At 40.9% G+C, this 19,421-nt stretch overlaps 1 protein-coding gene across 1 annotated transcript in view; it reads left to right on the forward strand.

Moving 5' to 3' along the window:
• KMT2A (lysine (K)-specific methyltransferase 2A) overlaps positions 1–19,421 on the forward strand; it is an 89,093-nt gene that overhangs the window by 49,497 nt on the left and 20,175 nt on the right. The window contains exons 14-30 of the mRNA XM_012655431.1: positions 583–696; positions 1,138–1,322; positions 2,137–2,310; positions 3,072–3,182; positions 3,807–3,880; positions 4,474–4,667; positions 5,295–5,401; positions 6,557–6,694; positions 6,960–7,118; positions 7,887–8,004; positions 8,123–8,201; positions 9,258–9,418; positions 9,617–9,799; positions 10,013–14,258; positions 14,913–14,993; positions 16,483–16,547; positions 17,695–17,865. Of these exons, the coding sequence (XP_012510885.1) occupies positions 583–696; positions 1,138–1,322; positions 2,137–2,310; positions 3,072–3,182; positions 3,807–3,880; positions 4,474–4,667; positions 5,295–5,401; positions 6,557–6,694; positions 6,960–7,118; positions 7,887–8,004; positions 8,123–8,201; positions 9,258–9,418; positions 9,617–9,799; positions 10,013–14,258; positions 14,913–14,993; positions 16,483–16,547; positions 17,695–17,865 (6,360 nt within the window). The remainder of the gene's footprint in view (positions 1–582; positions 697–1,137; positions 1,323–2,136; positions 2,311–3,071; positions 3,183–3,806; positions 3,881–4,473; positions 4,668–5,294; positions 5,402–6,556; positions 6,695–6,959; positions 7,119–7,886; positions 8,005–8,122; positions 8,202–9,257; positions 9,419–9,616; positions 9,800–10,012; positions 14,259–14,912; positions 14,994–16,482; positions 16,548–17,694; positions 17,866–19,421) is intronic.

Here is a 19,421-nt window from a genome sequence, read left to right on the forward strand (position 1 = left end):
AACCCATTATTTTATTGACTTAGGATAATGATATAAAATTCATTACTAAAGTTATTTTAAATAAAATAAACAGATCAATTTAAAGAAATCTATTAAGTAAAAAATTATTGAGGAGATCTATGGATAAAGCAAATTTATGAAGGTTGTACATACTATGAAATTTTAGGAAGTGGTGCTGTAAGTTCTAATGTAAACACACAGGAATAAGGAAAAAATTTAAATGAACTATTTCTTACTCTCACCTTGACACCTGTTTTTAAACATTTAAACCTTTTGTTTAAGAAAAGAATGTTCCATTCTTTTTCTATTATGTTATCTTTAAAATCTACCTCATGACCTTTATAAATGGGTCTAAAGAGAACTAGTGGCATATGTGAAGCTTTTCTATGCGTATTCTAGGAGCTCAGTATAATCTTGACACTTTGCAGACATGTGGACATTCCGTAGTAGATCCATGCTGATGTTTGTAAATGATTCCAGAAGAATACAGATTTTAGATTAGGTTGGCATGCATAAGTCCAGGGCCTTAAAAGCATTGGTGTGTAAGTCAAAGCACTGCTGTAAACTTGGCTTTGCTTTCAGGAAACTTCTGCCCTCTCTGTGACAAATGTTATGATGATGATGACTATGAGAGTAAGATGATGCAATGTGGGAAGTGTGATCGCTGGGTCCATTCTAAATGTGAGAATCTTTCAGGTACAGAAGGTTGGAGTCTTTTTATTACAGTTTTCTTCTTTCTAGGTGCTACTGCATTTACAGCCCCTAGAGTACTATAAAACTAAAATTATGGTAGTGTTGTTATTTTAAGTCTTTTCAGTTTTATTTTTGGTCTCCAGAATAAGCAGCATCGTGTTAACATTTGTGCTTGCTTATCTTGAACACCTGCCTTTAAAGTATTTATTTGCTGTCGTTTGTGGGTACCATCACCTGTTGATTCTCCAATAACCAAATCCCGGATTAGTGTTAATTGACAATGTCCCTTTTGGAGATCAATGTATGGGATATCTATGGGGATATTAGAATCTTAATGCGGTTCCTAACATACAGCTTTATAGTAAGTTCAATGGAATAGTTTCCTCTTTTCTCTCTCTCCCACTCTTCAGAGGGCCTCATCATTATAGGTTTTTGTTTTCCTAGATGAGATGTATGAGATTCTATCTAATCTGCCAGAAAGTGTGGCCTACACTTGTGTGAACTGCACTGAGCGGCACCCTGCAGAATGGCGACTGGCCCTTGAAAAAGAACTACAGATTTCTCTGAAGCAAGTTCTGACAGCCTTGTTGAATTCTCGGACTACCAGTCATTTGCTGCGCTACCGTCAGGTAGGCCAAGTCTCATTTTGTTTTTTTTGTTTTTTTTGTTTTTTTGAGACAGAGTCTCACTCTTTTGCCTGGGCTAGAGTGAGTGCCGTGGCATCAGCCTAGCTCACAGCAACCTCAAACTCCTGGCTCAAGTGATCCTTCTGCCTCAGCCTCCCGAGTAGCTGGGACTACAGGCATGTGCCACCATGCCCGGCTAATTTTTTCTATATGTTTTTAGTTGTGCGATTAATTTCTTTCTATTTTTAGTAGAGACGGGGTCTCTCTCTTGCTCAGGCTGGTCTCGAACTCCTGAGCTCAAACAATCCACCTGCCTCGGCCTCCTGGAGTGCTAGGATTACAGGCGTGAGCCACCGAGCCCGGCCTCATTTTGTTTTTTGAGAGCTTGTTCTGAGGTAGTTTTTACCTAGTAATGGAATGAGGGTTTTTTTTGTTTTGTTTTACTTCATTCTTCATTTGGTTTTGTAGTTACTTGTTTTGGCTATAACCACTGGGAAAATTTTTAGAGCCAAGAGTAGGACCTTCTTCGGTAGTAGCTGCTATCTATGTCATACACAAAAGGAACTGAGCAGTTTCATTTTCTCCATACTAGGTTTGGAAATTATCAAGCAAAACTCATAAGTTAGTCTAGCCATACTATTAGATAATAGGCTCATTTTAACCTTCCTTTCCTATTTGAGAATTCTCTGATTCTTTTAATGTTCTTTGGATTTTTAGTATGAATCATTCAGTACCATCTTTATTAATTTTGATAGAATTTGCATGGATGCCTCACTTTTAGTGTTAGATAAAAGAAGCGTATCTTTCCTGGCAATAGGCTGCCAAGCCTCCGGACTTAAATCCTGAGACAGAGGAGAGTATACCTTCCCGCAGCTCCCCAGAAGGACCCGATCCACCAGTTCTTACCGAGGTCAGCAAGCAGGATGATCAACAGCCTTTAGATCTGGAAGGAGTCAAGAGGAAAATGGACCAAGGGAACTACACATCTGTGGTATGTCTCTACGTCTCTGTAGCAAACTAGCAGAATTTCAAGTGCCAATATAGCTGCCTTGGATCTTGATGAGGCTGAGTATAAGTAAATGTTTAAATGATTTGTATTATATTAATATTTAGAAATGTTATGGCTTTAGATACCTAAAATATGTGAGTTATTTTATCTCTGTGTTTCAGAAGAAGGGTTATGACAGGGAAGGAAGTGTCTGGAATTGGTTCTTTTATTTGGCTTTCATCTGAGTTCTCTGAAAATTATTTTTATATTAAGAGGAAGCACTAAGAACTGTTTATGGGATAAATGCTAATGTGAATTTAATTGGTTCTCCCCTTTTGAGATCAAATCTCAATAATGTATCTTCCTTTATAAGGTATTTAGTTGTAGATAGATGCTTGTTAATTTTATGATTTGAAGAATATATAACAAATGATCATTTATTATCTTATGGTCCCTATTTGCTATTCTGTTGTTTATTAATTTTAGTCTAAATAAAAAATTGTGAACCTGTTTAGATAACTTATCATGATACAGCTAACTTGTTTGCATTCTTGCCTTAGTAGCTTGGCATCTCTTAACTGTCACAAGTTAATTGAGAACTGAATCCCAAAGGTCTCAGCCAAAGAGAAAAAAGTTACAATGTATTAAAATAGGGTGTGAGTTTTCTGTTGGATCTCTGTGCTGGATGATTAAGGAGGGAAGAGGAAGTGATTTTGAGAGGGTACTGTTTTAATGAATAATTAATGTTTTGTTTTTGTATACAGTTGGAGTTCAGTGATGATATTGTGAAGATTATTCAAGCAGCCATTAATTCAGATGGAGGGCAGCCAGAGATTAAAAAAGCCAACAGCATGGTCAAGTCCTTCTTTATTCGGGTGAATGATATTACTAGTTCATGGTTTCTAAATTTTATTTTATTTTTGCTTTTTTTTAGAGACAGAGTCTCGCTCTGTCTCCCAAGGTGGAGTGCAGTGGCATGATCATAGCTCACTGTAACCTCCAACTCCTGGACGCAAGTGATCCTCCTGTGTCAGCCTCCCGATTAGTTAGGACTACAGGCATGTGCCACCATGCCTGGCTAATTTTTAAAAATTTTTTTGCAGAGACAGGGTCTCACTGTTTTGCCCAGGCTGGTTTCAAACTCCTGGCCTCAGGTGATCCTCCTTCCTCAGCCTCCCAAAGTGCTGGGATTAATGATGTGAGACATAGCTCCTGTCCCTAGTTCATGTTTTCACTGCTTACTTATGAGTATTATCCCATGAATACAATGGATTTGTTCTCGTCTACTTTTTGCTTTGCTGTGTATATAAAATATCTTTTGGTTTAACTTGATCCTCTGATTCTTTGGGAGGAAGTTGGTGAGGTTGCCAGAATGAATGGATCTTTCCCTTGGTGGCCTGAAATTATCCTCGTATTGACAGAGAAGCTGATGTGAAGATGGTTTTTATGTGGTTTCCAAATGAAGTTCACATGTTTACATTTGTTTGTTTTCCTTTTAGCAAATGGAACGTGTTTTTCCATGGTTCAGTGTCAAAAAGTCCAGGTTTTGGGAGCCAAATAAAGTATCAAGCAAGTAAGTAAATTCAGCATAACTTTTTTCCTCCTCATCAGCTAGAAATTTGACAATTCTCCTATTTCTAGATTCAAGTTAAGAGGTTATAATATTAAAAACGAAATCAGTTGAAATGCCTTTTCAGTGCCGGTTTGTAGACAACACTTAATAATGTTTGTTGTAGGCTATTGCTTTTTTTTCCCCTTTACTTTTGTATTATGTTTTAAGGAACTTGGTTTAACTTATGGCATATGTACAATACATCTGTGATATAGTCATGTAGAAATGTATTCTATTTTATTCAGTTCAAATTGTGCTCTCTATGGCTCTTGATTCTCCATATGAAACCTTTAATTTTTATTCCAATAAATTCTTTTGATTTTTGATAGGTTTATCATTTGTTTCTGGAGGTTGAGCCAAGAGTTACGTATTAAAATTACATCTTTAAAAATATTAAAGTTCTGTGTACTTAAGCAAATTCCGTGACTTATTCTTACATTCTGTGAATGGCTCGTGCATGTGGCTTCTGAGCGTATCAAGAATTTAATTATTTTGTACAGTTCTAGGTATATTGTAGGAGTTCAATAAATACTTGTTGAATCAATTATTTTCAGCAGTGGGATGTTACCAAACGCAGTGCTTCCACCTTCACTTGACCATAATTATGCTCAGTGGCAGGAGCGAGAGGAAAACAGCCACACTGAGCAGCCTCCTTTAATGAAGAAAATCATTCCAGCTCCCAAACCCAAAGGACCTGGAGAACCAGACTCACCAACTCCTCTGCATCCTCCTACACCACCAATTTTGAGTAAGGCACCCGAAGATGAGTCATTTATTTCCCTCGAGCTGCAAATAAATGATTGACTTTGTGACTCTAAATTTAATATACTTGGATATCAGAAAGGAATTTTCAGATCATCCTTATGTAGTAAAATCATTATTTTTTGCTTCACTTGAGATGGTAATAAGGACTTGATATAAATACTCTTGAGTATTGTAACATAGATGGTAAGATAGTGTAACTTTGCACACTTTTCGAAAAGTCCTTTTTCCTGAAAATCAGATATAGTATTGTCTATTTTATTTATTTTTTGATTTTTATTTGTTTATTTTTTTTTTTTTGAGACAGAGTCTCACTGTGTTGCCCAGGCTAGAGTGCAGTGATGTCATCATAGCTCGCTGCAGCCTCAAATGCCTGGGCTCAAGCAATCCTCCTGTTTCAGCCTCCCGAATAACTGGGACTACAGGCATGCACCACCCTCCCTAGCTTATGTTTTGTAGAGATCGTGTCTCATTTTCGCCTGGGCTGGTCTTGAACTCCTGACCTCAAGCAACCCTCCCACCTCAGCCTCCCAAAGTGCTAGGATTACAGGTGTGAGCCACCATGCCTGGCCTCTAGTATGCCAATTTAATTGGATGTGTTTTGGGTTTCAAGGTACTGATAGGAGTCGAGAAGATAGTCCAGAGCTGAACCCACCCCCAGGCATAGAAGATAACAGACAATGTGCATTATGTTTGACATACGGTGATGACAGTGCTAACGTAAGTACTTTGGGATATGGGATCCTAGTTAATAGATACCCCCAAAAAACTCTTTGTCCTTTGTGTCTATGCTTAATATCTGGGTGCTATTTATTTAATGAATGTTTGGCACTAAATTTGCAGTACTTGGAGGTTTTTTTATAACTGATTTAGTTGATTTAAAAGGTGATTTGCCTTAAATTAACCTCTTAATGTCCAGTAATTTCTACTGGAAGTTCCTTAAAAAGATATTGTGAAAGTCAGTAAAATATAAGTTTTGTATTAAAAAGCTTATGTTTTATGTGAGATAGCAGAATGATTAAGAGCCCCAGTTCTGATAGGCTGCCTGGATTTATTTCTGTGCTGAACTGCCTACTTGTTGACCTTGGCAAGTAGCTTAACCTCTCTGACCCTCAGTTTCATTTTTAAAATAAAGATAATAATGCCTACCTCAGAGTGGTTGTGAGGATTAAAAGAAATAATGTATATAAAGCCTCTATTTAGTGCTTGGCACACAGTAAGCTTACAATTAAAAAAAAAAGTTTTTTAATGCAATCTGAAAGAATTGGCTTTGAAATACAGTTTTAAAGAAGCCAGTGCATGTATTTATAAACCTAGACATATTGTTCATGTTTTTATTCTCTAGATCTATAAAATATTTTCAGTCTGTGGAAAATGTAATCTAAAAAGGAAGGAAGTGGAAACAGGAAAACATTGAAAAATGAATGGTGATTTTTTTTTTTTTTTTTTTTGAGACAGAGTCTCACTGTGTTGCCCGGGCTAGAGTGCTGTGGCGTCAGCCTAGCTCACAGCAACCTCAAACTCCTGGGCTCAAGCGATCCTACTGCCTCAGCCTCCCGAGTAGCTGGGACTACAGGCATGCACCACCATGCCCGGCTAATTTTTTCTATATATATTTTTAGTTGTCCAATTAATTTCTTTCTAATTTTAGTAGAGACAGGGTCTCGCTCTTGCTCAGGCTGGTTTCGAACTCCTGAGCTCAAACAAGCCACCTTCCTCGGCCTCCCAGAGTGCTAGGATTATAGGCGTGAGCCACCGCACCGGGCCCTATAGTTGCTTTCTTAAGGTTATCTTCACTGAGGTAAAAATAATGGCAAGGAAAACCTTCTTTGGCATAATGTTCTTTAAGAAAAAAGAAATTTCTTTATTTTGTAGGATGCCGGCCGTTTGCTATACATTGGCCAAAATGAGTGGACACATGTAAATTGTGCTCTGTGGTCAGCAGAGGTGTTTGAAGACGATGATGGATCACTGAAGAATGTGCATATGGCTGTGATCAGGGGCAAGCAGCTGGTAAGGACGCAGGGGTAAATTTTATGAGAGAGATTCCCTTTCCGTTTCCACATGTTCTTTCTGTGGGTGAATGCAACCTCACTGGTGTTTTTCACAGTGCCTTCAGCACAGTTAGCTGACAACAAGTATTGGTTGACATAATTCAGCAGATCACCAATAAACAAAATGAATTGTAGGAAATCCAGAATGGGGTGATTCTATGGAGGAGATAGTAAATGTCTTATGTAAAAGTCTGAATCAGGTTCTGTTCTTTCTGGATTTTTAGAGATGTGAATTCTGCCAAAAGCCAGGAGCCACAGTGGGTTGCTGTCTCACATCCTGCACCAGCAACTATCACTTCATGTGTTCCCGAGCCAAGAACTGTGTTTTTCTGGACGATAAAAAAGTGTATTGCCAACGACATCGGGATTTGATCAAAGGCGAAGTGAGAGAGCTTTGGTTGCTTTTTTAAGAAATAGTAGAATTTATTTTTTAGAGGAGTTTTACATTCACAGCAAAGTTGAGTGGAAGGTGCAGAGACTTCCCATATACCCACTGTCCTCACATGTGTACAGCCTCCCCGTTATCAGCATCCCTCACCAGAGTGGGACACTTGTTACGGGTGATGAACATACACTGATACATCATTATCACCCGGAGTCCATAGTTTACATTAAGATTCACTCTTAGTGTGTACATTCTGTGGGTTTGGACAAATGTGTAATGACCATGTATCCACCATTATGATGCCATACAGCATATTTCCACTGCCCTAAAAATCCTCAGGCTCTGCTGATTTGTCCCTACCTCCCCCCAACCCTGGCAACCACTGATGTTTTTACTGTCTCCACAGTCTTGCCAATTCTAAAGTCTCACATAGTTGGAATCATATAGTATGTAGCTTTTTCAAACAAGCTTCTTCCACTTAGCAATATGCATTTAAGTTTCTTACAGATCTTTTTTCTGGCTTGTTAAGTTGCTTTTTGAATTTAGGGGAAAAAGGATGAAAAACAGAAAGATGATAAACTGTTTTGCTTTCCCACTAGGTGTTCTTAGAGTCACCTCCTCTTATGAGAAGTACAGATGTCCTATTAGTAAAATACAAGGGTGATTTTGAGATATGCTCTGTTCTTTCCCTCTGAGAAGAGTCAATATCATGAATATAATGTGTAAAGGGACAGCCAATTAATAGCTACCATGGGTTTTATTTAAGGTGGTTCCTGAGAATGGATTTGAAGTTTTTAGAAGAGTATTTGTGGACTTTGAAGGAATCAGCTTGAGAAGGAAGTTTCTCAATGGCTTGGAACCAGAAAACATCCACATGATGATTGGTATGACCTAGGCCTTGGTTTTTGGGGAAGACTGTGTACATCACCGGGGCACTTTCTAGTCCTAGTTATAAAATGATCCTCATTATGGCCTCTAATCGCTGCTTCTTTCCTTGGTCAGGCTCTATGACAATTGACTGCTTAGGAATTCTGAATGATCTCTCTGACTGTGAAGATAAGCTCTTTCCTATTGGATATCAGTAAGTAGCACTATAAAGAGTGGACAGCAGCCCCACAACTTGAGCACCCTGAAGCCATGTGCAGGTCATTAAATGTAGAGACATACTTGTTAGCTACTTTTAACTGCTACTAAAAATTAATTACATTTTTTGTTAGTTCTGTGGTTCATCTGCTTGTAGATTGGGACTAAAGCAGCATTTTATGTTAACTAAGTCCAGTTACAGAAAGAAAGTATTGTTGGCATAATTTCAGAATTATTTTAAAATAAAACTTACATGGAAAACACAGTCTCTTAAGATTTCTCTAAATTCTATTCATCTGGATGCAAAAGTCCAGATTGTTTTCATGGATCAAACGCCTCATGCCCTAGTCCCAACTTTACATTTTACAGGTCTTTCTAAAAATAAAAATATCCACAATAACAATCAAATTCTCCAGTAAGAATTCATGATCTTTCCTATGTGGAGCAAATTGCCAAAATGTCTAACAAGCTGACAATATAAATTCAAAATTCCCCTTCCACCACTTCCTCTTGGGAGTCTCATTTTGCAGCATATACTCCAACTTACTCTGCATTCTAATTTTGATGGCACAGTCTGCACTCCACATTTAGCTGACAGCTCTTTGTACAAACTAGCCTCCACCGGCATTCAGCAAATTTGAAGCAATTACATTTCCCTTGTCTCATGGGGCTTTTCTCCCAAAGGAAACACCTCAAGTTTGCCCTTCGTTTTATTTTAAGGCTTCACTTTGTGTATATTGTGCAGCAATAATCCCTTCCTGAAGGCCAATAACTATTTTTTGTAGTAGTTAGTATTTTTCTTTCTCTGGCTTTTAGGATATGTTGCTATTTTTGGCACCTGCTTATGATACAATAAAAAAAGATCTTGTGCTATTTTCTGAGAGGCTAGGAGAAACCAAGGACTTCAAACAGCTTGGGTCAACCTAACTAGGGGAATCTGTACTAAGAACCCATGTACTAAAGATAAATTCTATAGATCCAGGAGATCAGGGAACCAGGATAAAGAGAGGTCTTTCCTCTTCCTGATGGTGATTTTCCCAAATCTGTCTGCCAGGTGTTCCAGGGTATACTGGAGCACCACAGATGCTCGCAAGCGCTGCGTATATACGTGCAAGATAGTGGAGTGCCGTCCTCCAGTTATAGAGCCAGATATCAACAGCACTGTTGAACATGATGAAAATAGGACCATCGCCCATAGTCCAACATCTTTTACAGGTTAGTCTTTAACCAAGATGAGACTTGAATTCAGTTTTGGAGAGTACTGTGATTGAAAAGTAGGGGAAAAGTCATTTACTTGGGAGGTCTCATTCGTTTCTAGTTCTACATTTACCTAATAGCTGGCTTTTTATTAGATCATTTGTCTGCTATTTTAATTGGGCTTTTTTAGTTAAGAGTTTTTATTTCCTACCACAGAAAGCTCATCTAAGGAGAGTCAAAACACAGCTGAAATTGTAAGTCCTCCATCACCAGATCGACCTCATGCACAGACCTCCGGCTCCTGTTATTACCATGTCATCTCAAAGGTCCCTAGGATTCGGACACCCAGTTACTCTCCAACACAGAGATCCCCTGGCTGTCGACCGTTGCCTTCCGCAGGTAAAAGACTTCATTGACCTACTTGACCCAGGAACGTCAGTCCAAAGATGAATTTGTAATTCTTTCAGACAACTTTATCTTGATGACTTTTGCTAATTGAAAAATGTAGATTACCAGTAACCTATAAATTTATATAGCCAAGTAATTGAAATCAGTGACTTCTATACATTTGTTTTATCTATAATAGACTTCATTACTTTTTCTCTCATTTAGGAAGTCCTACCCCAACCACTCATGAAATAGTCACAGTGGGTGATCCCTTACTCTCTTCTGGACTTCGAAGCATTGGCTCCAGGCGTCACAGTACTTCTTCCTTGTCACCCCAGCGGTCCAAACTCCGGATAATGTCTCCAATGAGGACTGGGAATACTTATTCCAGGAATAGTGTTTCCTCGGTCTCCACCATTGGGACTGCTACAGATCTTGAGTCAAGTGCCAAAGCAGTCGATCATGTCTTAGGGTCACTGAGTTCAAGTACTAATTTAGGGCAGAACACTCCCACTTCTTCAAATTTGCAAAGGACAGTGGTTACTGGAGGCACTAAAACCAGTCACTTGGATGGATCTTCATCTTCAGAAATGAAGCAGTCCAATACTTCAGACTTGACATCTAAGAGCTCCTCTTTAAAGGGAGAGAAGACCAAAATGCTGAGTTCCAGGAGTTCAGAGGGATCTGCACACAATGTGGCTTACCCTGGAATTCCTAAACTGGCCTCACAGGTTCATAACACAACATCTGGAGAATTGAATGTTAATAAAATCGGCACTTTTGCTGAATCTTCTTCAGTGCCCTTTTCTTCAAAAGAGGCCCTCTCTTTCCCGCAACTCCATCTGAGAGGGCAAAGGAATGATCGAGACCAACACACAGATCCTACCCAGTCAGCAAACCCTTCTCCGGATGAAGACACTGAAGTCAAAACGTTCAAGCTATCTGGAATGAGCAACAGGTCGTCCATTATCAGTGAACATGTGGGATCTAGTTCCAGAGACAGGAGACAGAAAGGGAAAAAATCTTGTAAAGAAACTTTCAAAGAAAAGCATTCCAGTAAATCTTTTTTGGAACCTGGTCAGGTGACAACTGGTGAGGAAGGAAACCTAAAGCCAGAGTTTGGTGATGAGGTTTTGACTCCTGAGTTTATGGGGCAACGACCTTGTAACAATGTTTCTTCTGATAAGATTGGAGATAAAGCCCTTTCTATTCAAGGAGTCCCCAAAGCTCCATCCATGCAAGTAGAAGGCTCTGGCAAGGAATTACAGGCACCCCGGAAACGCACAGTCAAAGTGACACTGACACCTCTAAAAATGGAAAGTGAGAGTCAATCCAAAAGTGCCCTGAAAGAAAGTAGTCCTGCTTCCCCTTTGCAGATAGAGTCAGCATCACCAACAGAACCAATTTCAGCCTCTGAAAGTCCAGGAAATGGTCCAGTGGCCCAACCAAGCCCCAATAATACCTCATCCCAGGATTCTCAAAGTAACAACTATCAGAATCTTCCGGTACAGGACAGAAACCTAATGCTTCCAGATGGCCCCAAGCCTCAGGAGGATGGCTCTTTTAAGAGGAGATATCCCCGTCGCAGTGCCCGTGCACGTTCTAACATGTTCTTTGGGCTCACCCCACTCTATGGAGTAAGATCCTATGGCGAGGAAGACATTCCATTCTACAGCAGCTCAACTGGGAAGAAGCGAGGCAAGAGATCAGCTGAAGGACAGGTGGATGGGGCCGATGACTTAAGCACTTCCGATGAAGACGACTTATACTATTACAATTTCACTAGAACAGTGATTTCTTCAGGTGGAGAGGAACGGCTGGCATCCCATAATTTATTTCGGGAGGAGGAACAATGTGATCTTCCAAAAATTTCACAGTTGGATGGTGTTGATGATGGGACAGAGAGTGATACTAGTGTCACAGCCACAACAAGGAAAAGCAGCCAGATTCCAAAAAGAAATGGTAAGGAAAATGGAACAGAGAACTTAAAGATCGATCGACCTGAAGATGCTGGGGAAAAAGAACATGTTATTAAGAGTTCTGTTGGTCACAAAAATGAGCCAAAGATGGATAACTGCCACCCTGTAACCAGAGTTAAAACACAGGGACAGGATTCCTTGGAAGCTCAGCTCAGCTCGTTGGAGTCAAGCCGCAGAGTCCACACAAGTACCCCCTCAGACAAAAATTTACTGGACACCTACAATACTGAGCTCCTGAAATCGGACTCAGATAATAACAACAGTGATGACTGTGGGAATATCCTGCCTTCAGACATTATGGACTTTGTGCTAAAGAATACTCCATCCATGCAGGCTTTGGGTGAGAGCCCGGAATCATCTTCATCAGAACTCCTGAATCTTGGTGAAGGTTTGGATCTTGACAGTAATCGTGAAAAAGACATGGGTCTTTTTGGAGTATTTTCTCAACAGCTGCCGACAACAGAAACTGTGGACAGTAGTGTCTCTTCCTCCATCTCAGCAGAGGAACAATTTGAGTTGCCTCTGGAGCTACCATCTGATCTCTCTGTCCTGACCACCCGGAGTCCCACTGTCCCTAGCCAGAATCCTAGTAGACTCGCTGTAATCTCAGACTCGGGGGAGAAGAGAGTAACCATCACAGAAAAATCTGTAGCCACCTCTGAAGGTGACCCAGCACTGCTGAGTCCAGGGGTAGATCCAACTCCTGAAGGCCACATGACTCCTGATCATTTTATCCAAGGACACATGGATGCAGACCACATCTCCAGCCCCCCTTGTGGTTCAGTGGAGCAAGGGCATGGCAACAATCAGGATTTAACTAGAAACAGCAGCACCCCAGGCCTTCAGGTACCTGTTTCCCCTACTGTTCCTATCCAGAACCAGAAGTATGTGCCCAATTCTACTGATAGTCCTGGTCCATCTCAGATTTCTAATGCAGCTGTCCAGACCACTCCACCCCACCTGAAACCAGCCACTGAGAAACTCATTGTCGTTAACCAGAATATGCAGCCACTATATGTTCTCCAAACTCTTCCAAATGGAGTGACCCAAAAAATCCAATTGACCTCTTCTGTTAGTTCTACACCCAGTGTGATGGAGACAAATACTTCAGTATTGGGGCCCATGGGAAGTGGTCTCACCCTAACCACAGGACTAAATCCAAGCTTGCCAGCTTCTCAATCTTTGTTCCCTCCTGCTAGCAAAGGATTGCTCCCCATGTCTCATCACCAGCACTTACATTCCTTCCCTGCAGCTACTCAAAGTAGTTTCCCACCCAACATCAGCAACCCTCCTTCAGGCCTACTTATTGGGGTTCAGCCTCCTCCAGATCCCCAACTTTTGGTTTCAGAAGCGAGCCAGAGGACAGACCTCAGTACCACAGTAGCCACTCCATCCTCTGGACTCAAGAAAAGACCCATATCTCGTCTACAGACCCGTAAGAATAAAAAACTTGCTCCCTCTAGTACCCCTTCAAACATTGCCCCTTCCGATGTGGTTTCTAATATGACATTGATCAACTTCACACCCTCCCAGCTTTCAAGTCATCCCAATCTGTTAGATTTGGGGTCACTTAATACTTCATCTCACCGAACTGTCCCCAACATCATAAAAAGATCTAAATCTGGCATCATGTATTTTGAACAGGCACCCCTGTTGCCACAAAGTGTGGGAGGAACTGCCGCCACAGCGGCGGGCACATCAACAATAAGCCAGGATACTAGCCACTTGACATCAGGGCCTGTGTCTGCCTTGGCATCTGGTTCCTCTGTCTTGAATGTTGTGTCCATGCCAACTACAACAGCCCCTACAAGTAGTGCATCAGTTCCAGGACATGTCACCTTAACAAACCCAAGGTTGCTTGGTACCCCAGATATTGGCTCAATAAGCAATCTTTTAATCAAAGCTAGCCAGCAGAGCCTGGGAATTCAGGAGCAGCCTGTGACTTTACCACCAAGTTCAGGAATGTTCCCACAACTGGGGACATCACAGACTCCCTCCACTGCTGCAATGACAGCGGCATCTAGCATCTGTGTGCTCCCGTCTACTCAGACTACGGGCATAACAGCTGCTTCACCCTCTGGGGAAGCAGAAGAACACTATCACCTTCAGCATGTAAACCAGCTCCTTGCCAGCAAAACTGGGATTCTCTCTTCCCAGCGTGATCTTGATTCTGCTTCGGGGCCCCAAGTATCCAACTTCACCCAGACCGTAGATGCTCCCAGCAGCGTGGGGCTAGAACAGAACAAGGCTTTATCCTCAGCTATGCAAGCCAGCTCATCCTCTCCGGGGAACTCTCCGTCCTCTGGACAGCAGTCAGCAAGCCCTTCAGTGCCGGGTCCCACTAAACCCAAACCCAAAATCAAGCGGATTCAGCTGCCTCTGGACAAAGGGAATGGCAAGAAGCACAAAGTTTCTCATTTGCGGACCAGTTCTTCTGAAGCACACATTCCAGACCAAGAAGCCAACACGACATCCCTGACCTCAGTCACAGGGTGAGCGATCCAAATATCAGCTATGCTAGGTCTGTGGGGCTTTGTGTTCTGGATTAGGGTCTGTTAAGGTGGCAGTCTTTTGGGAGAGACACGCCTCTGTGCAAGTTGTGTTACTCGGGAGTTTTCTGGGCTTGACTTTCTTTTTGTCCCAATGGTGATTTATACAGCAAAATTTAGTTCTATCCATGCGCACTTTCTCTTGGATAGAACTACTTCTCTAATTACTCTTTGCTCTGATTTCAAACAGTGCTGCTGTTTGTTTCTGTTTCTTTTTTGCTGAGGCTTGGGATACTAGGGAATGATGATTCTTGTCTGTTGTACATCCTCATGGAGTCCTTTTTTTAAACTTTATCATTGAAGTTTAACATGTAAAGTGCACAAGTGAGTTTTTACATATGTGTGCACCTATGTAGCTACAACTCACATCAAGATATAGAACATTTCCGGCACCCTAGAAGGCCCCTTGAGTCCTCGCTTAGTCAGTACCTCCTCAAGGTAACCATTATTCTAACCTTTATGGCCATAGGTTAGTTTTGCTGGCTCACAAATTTTATCAGATCCTGGCAGAGTCATTTCTTTAGATTGACCTCTCATTTAATTCAATGTATATTTACTAGTGGCTTTCTTGAAAAGATACAAATGATTCTGTTTCAGGACTCCAGGACCAGAGGCTGAGCAACAGGATACAGCTAGTGTGGAACAGTCATCACAAAAGGAGTCTGGGCAACCTGCAGGGTAAGGTTAAAAATTAGTCCTCTCAGTGTCGTATGAAAGGAGAGAAGGTTAGCACTCCCCTTGACAAGGATGGTCCTCTAAGTGGCTGGGCCTATAGTCCCAGCTACTTGGGAAGCTGAGGCGGGAGTATCACTTGAGCCCAGGAGTTTGAGGTTGCAGTGAGCTATGATCACACCATTGCACTCTAGCCCAGGCAACAGAGCAAGAGCCTGTCTCAAAAACAAAAACAAAAAACAAAAAAATTAATCCTCTTAAGATTAAGCCCTCAATTCTGTCTGCCTCATTTAAAAAATAGTTCTTCCTGATTTGCACTGATTTTGTTTGCTTGTCAAAATTTTTTTAATGGGAGTAATACAGGATGGCAAACAAATAACAAAAAACATAACATAGAATTATTTAAATAACTGGGTAATGGTTTCCTGTTCATCCTGCCCACCCTCTCCCAACCTATTCCCTAGAGGTAACTGTTGCTAATAATTTGTTTTTATCCGTCACACGTTTCTGTGCACATATAGAGATGTATGTGGTATATATATGTAAATGAATATATATATGCTTTCTGTTACATAAAAGGAATAATATTATATGTACTGTTCTGTACTTGGTTTTTCACTTATGTTGTGTCTATGCCAGCACATATAGATACACTTCATTTTTTTAATGGCTGCCTCCAATTCTATTGTGTGGATCTACAACAATTTATTTAACTAGTCCCCTATTGATACGCATTTGGATTGTTTCCAGGATTTATTTAATTTTATAAAGTGAAAATTGTTGGTGGTTTACTAGCTCATGCATCTTATTTTTATTTTTTTAATTTATTTTTTATTTTATTTTTTTGAGACCGAATCTTGCTTTGTTGCCCAGGCTAGAGTGCAGTGGCATCATCATAGCTCACTCCAATCTCAGACTCCTGGGCTCAAGCAATCCTCCTGCCTCATCCTCCTGAGTAGCTGGGACTATAGGTGCAAGCCACTATGCCCAGCTAATTTTTCTATTTTTAGTAGAGACGGGGGTCTCTTGCTCAGGCTGGTCTCGAACTCCTGAGCTCAAGTGATCCTCCCGCCTCGGCTTCCCAGAGAGCTAGGATTACAGGCGTGAGCCACTGTGCCCGGCCTTTATTTTTATTTTTAATTAAACCAGCTAACTTAAGTAACTTTAGAACTGCTTCTGACCAGTATTCTTTCAATTTTTTTCTTATACTAAGGGTATGAGAAGAATTTCAAGGACACAATCTACAACTTCAAAAGCAGAAATTTAATGTCAGTATTTGGTAAAGAATCTCATAAAAGACAGTATTATGTTCTGTACCATTCAGTGGTGTGGTGGTGTGTTCATTCAACAAGTTCTACAGAAAGCCCCTGTGGTTCATTTTCTAGTAATTGTTTTATATAACTAACACAGCTGTGTGGCAGATTGTCGGCAGTTTTTATCTTTGAATTGAAGAAAGCCGATGTTATATTTCATGTTTGAATTTATTTTTATTTAGGCAAGTGGCTGTTCTTCCAGAGATTCAGGCGACACAAAATCCAGCAAATGAACAAGAAAGTACAGGTATGTGAGTGGCTAACAAGTTAGAATCAGAGAATTTCAAAGCTAAAAGGATATAAAAATCACTTCATTTGCCTCCTAATGTTCTAGATTCAAAAAAACAAAAAAAAAATCTAAGTACCAAGGAAGTTAAGTGATTGGCCAAATTTGTAGATTCAAACTCAGAGCAGTGCTCTTCTAGTACATATTCTATGATCATCTATCAGCTAAAGGACACAAAAAAACACCTATAAATACTTTTCTGCTCTATGGGTTTTAACAGCAGTGAGATTTCAATAGGTAGTAATAACCTGACTTCATCCTTCAGTTGTCGCTGAAGAAAACCAAGAACCATTTTTATTAGATCTTGGTTACAACACCAGATACATCTCCATAGCATTTTCCATCTGTCCTAATGGATTTGATCAGGAAACAACTGGTCACTTCAAGATTAGAGAGCTCTGGATATAAAGCCTTGCCCAGTTCCATAGATGGGACTTCCCAAAAGAGAACCAGGTAGAAAAAATGCTCAGGCATAAGATTTGGGATGTTCGCACATCCTGCTGGTTTGCTGATTCACGAGGATTGACACCTCTGTTCACGTGAGGGGTGGTGACTGAGAGTGCATCTGGAGCCAAATGGGTTGAAATCCCAGCTTTACCATCACTAGCTGTGTGAACTTAGGCTAGTTACTTAACCTCTCTTGGCCTCAGTTTTCTCACCTTAAAATGGAGATAATAATAATACCTACTTTGTTGGGTTGTTGTGAGGTTTATACAAGTTAATCTGTGTGAAGTTCCTAGAAGAGTGCCTCATATATAGTAAGCCTTCATACATATAAAGCATTATTATTTTTTGCCTATGACCCTGTTGAGGGCAATTACTGAAAAACTTAACAGATTGTCATACTAGAAACTCTTCCACAGAGATAGCACAACTTTATGTAAAAAAAAAAAAAAAAATCCAGTTTTAGCCACTTTCTAGCTATGACCTAGGGCAGCTCTTTGAGCCTCAGTTTTGTTATTTATAAATGGAAATATTAATAATAAGCCAACTATGGAGTGTTGTTAGGCTTAGAAATAGTGTGCGTAAAGTACTCTGCACATAGGTGGCATTCAGTAAACATGTGTTATTATAACCACTTTGTCCCTTGTCTCTTTCTTCCCTCTAGAACCTAAAACAGTGGAAGAAGAAGAAAGTAACTTCAGCTCTCCACTGATGCTTTGGCTCCAGCAAGAGCAAAAGCGGAAGGAAAGCATTGCTGAGAGAAAGCCCAAGAAAGGACTTGTTTTTGAGATTTCAAGTGATGATGGTTTTCAGATCTGTGCAGAAAGTATTGAAGGTGAGTGGGTTAAATTAGGTTAACCTATCAGCATAGGTCCCATTTCAGCTAGATCTGCATTTTATGAGACTTAGTGCCATTTAGGTGGGCGTTTGTGCTAGGTGTTAGGAGGATACTTGGATACTTCGTACATTTTCCTTGTCCTTTTTGGAGAAATAGCCGTAATTTATGTGATAATTTAATGTTACAAATTATATTTTCAAGGTTATACACACCTTGGCAAAGCCCACCCATGAGAACTCTGCTTCTCTTTCCAGCCTTGTTTTCTGCCACTTCCTTGTGCACCTTCCATGCCATTCTCTCTTCCCTGTATGCCTTTACACATGCTCTTCCCTCTGCCTGGAATGCTCTCCCTGCCCTCACTCACCTGGTGAGCTCGGCTCACCTTTCAAAATTCAGTTCAGGGCCGAGTGAAGTAGCTCATGCCTGTAACCCTAGCACTCTGGGAGGCCGAGGTGGGAGGATTTCTTGAGGCCAAGAGTTCAAGACCAGCCTGAGCAAGAGTGAGACACCCAGTCTCTACTAAAAATAGAAAAAACTAGCCAAGTGTGGTGGCACATGCCTGTAGTCCCAGCTACTCAGGAGGCTGAGGCAGGAGGATCACTTGAGTCCTGGAGTTTGAGGTGGCTGTGAGCTAGGTTGACGCCGTGGGACTCTAGCCCAGGCAACAGAGCGAGACTGTGTCTCAAAAAAAAAAAAAAAAAAAAATTCCAGTTCAGACAGCCTTCCCTGACCTTCTGAGGCAGCTGAGCACTCCCACTCCCTGCTTTCAAATCTTGTATGTTCTCTCAGAGCTTAAAATTTGCTTGTTTACTTTTATTTCTCACTCAGTCAACAGTGAACTTCCAGTAAGGGCCAGTATTGTATTTTCTTATTCATCTTTGTATCCTGAGCATGTAGGTGCTCATTAGCCTTTGAAGGACTAGTGAATGTTCTCTGGACTATAAGTACTAGAAGAGTTTGAAGGAGAGAAAGGTCACTATGGGTGAGTTAGGGTTACCAAAAAACCCATGAAGATTAATAGAATGGAAGATTCTATTAAGGGAGAAAATAGACTTTGGGTAAGGCCAAGAGGAATGGAGAGGGCTTTCTAAGAAGAAGCAGGGATGTGGTGGCTCATGCCTGTAATCCTAGCACTCTGAGAGGCCGAGGCGGGTGGATCGTTCAAGGTCAGGAGTTCGAGACCAGCCTGAGCAAGAGCGAGACCCCATCTGTACTAAAAAATAGAAAGAAATGATCTGGACAACTAAAAATACATACATAGAAAAAATTAGTCGGGCATGGTGGCCCCTGCCTTGTAGTCCCAGCTACTCGGGAGGCTGAGGCAGTAGGATCGCTTGAGCCTAGGAGTTTGAGGTTGCTGTGAGCTAGGCTGACGCCATGGCACTCTAGCCCGGGCAACAGAGCGAGACTGTCTCAAAAAGAACAAAAAAGAAGCAGGGATGTAAGCAAAGTGAGAATGACAGGATTGCTTTTGGTGGGTTTAGAGTAGTGTCAGGTGGGAAGATGACATTGAAATCCATTTCAGGTCGCACTGAAAGAAAAGATTGGGAAGG

Source organism: Propithecus coquereli, unplaced genomic scaffold, assembly GCF_000956105.1.
Source record: "Propithecus coquereli isolate 6110/MARCELLA unplaced genomic scaffold, Pcoq_1.0 Scaffold477, whole genome shotgun sequence".
Lineage (NCBI taxonomy): Eukaryota > Metazoa > Chordata > Mammalia > Primates > Indriidae > Propithecus > Propithecus coquereli.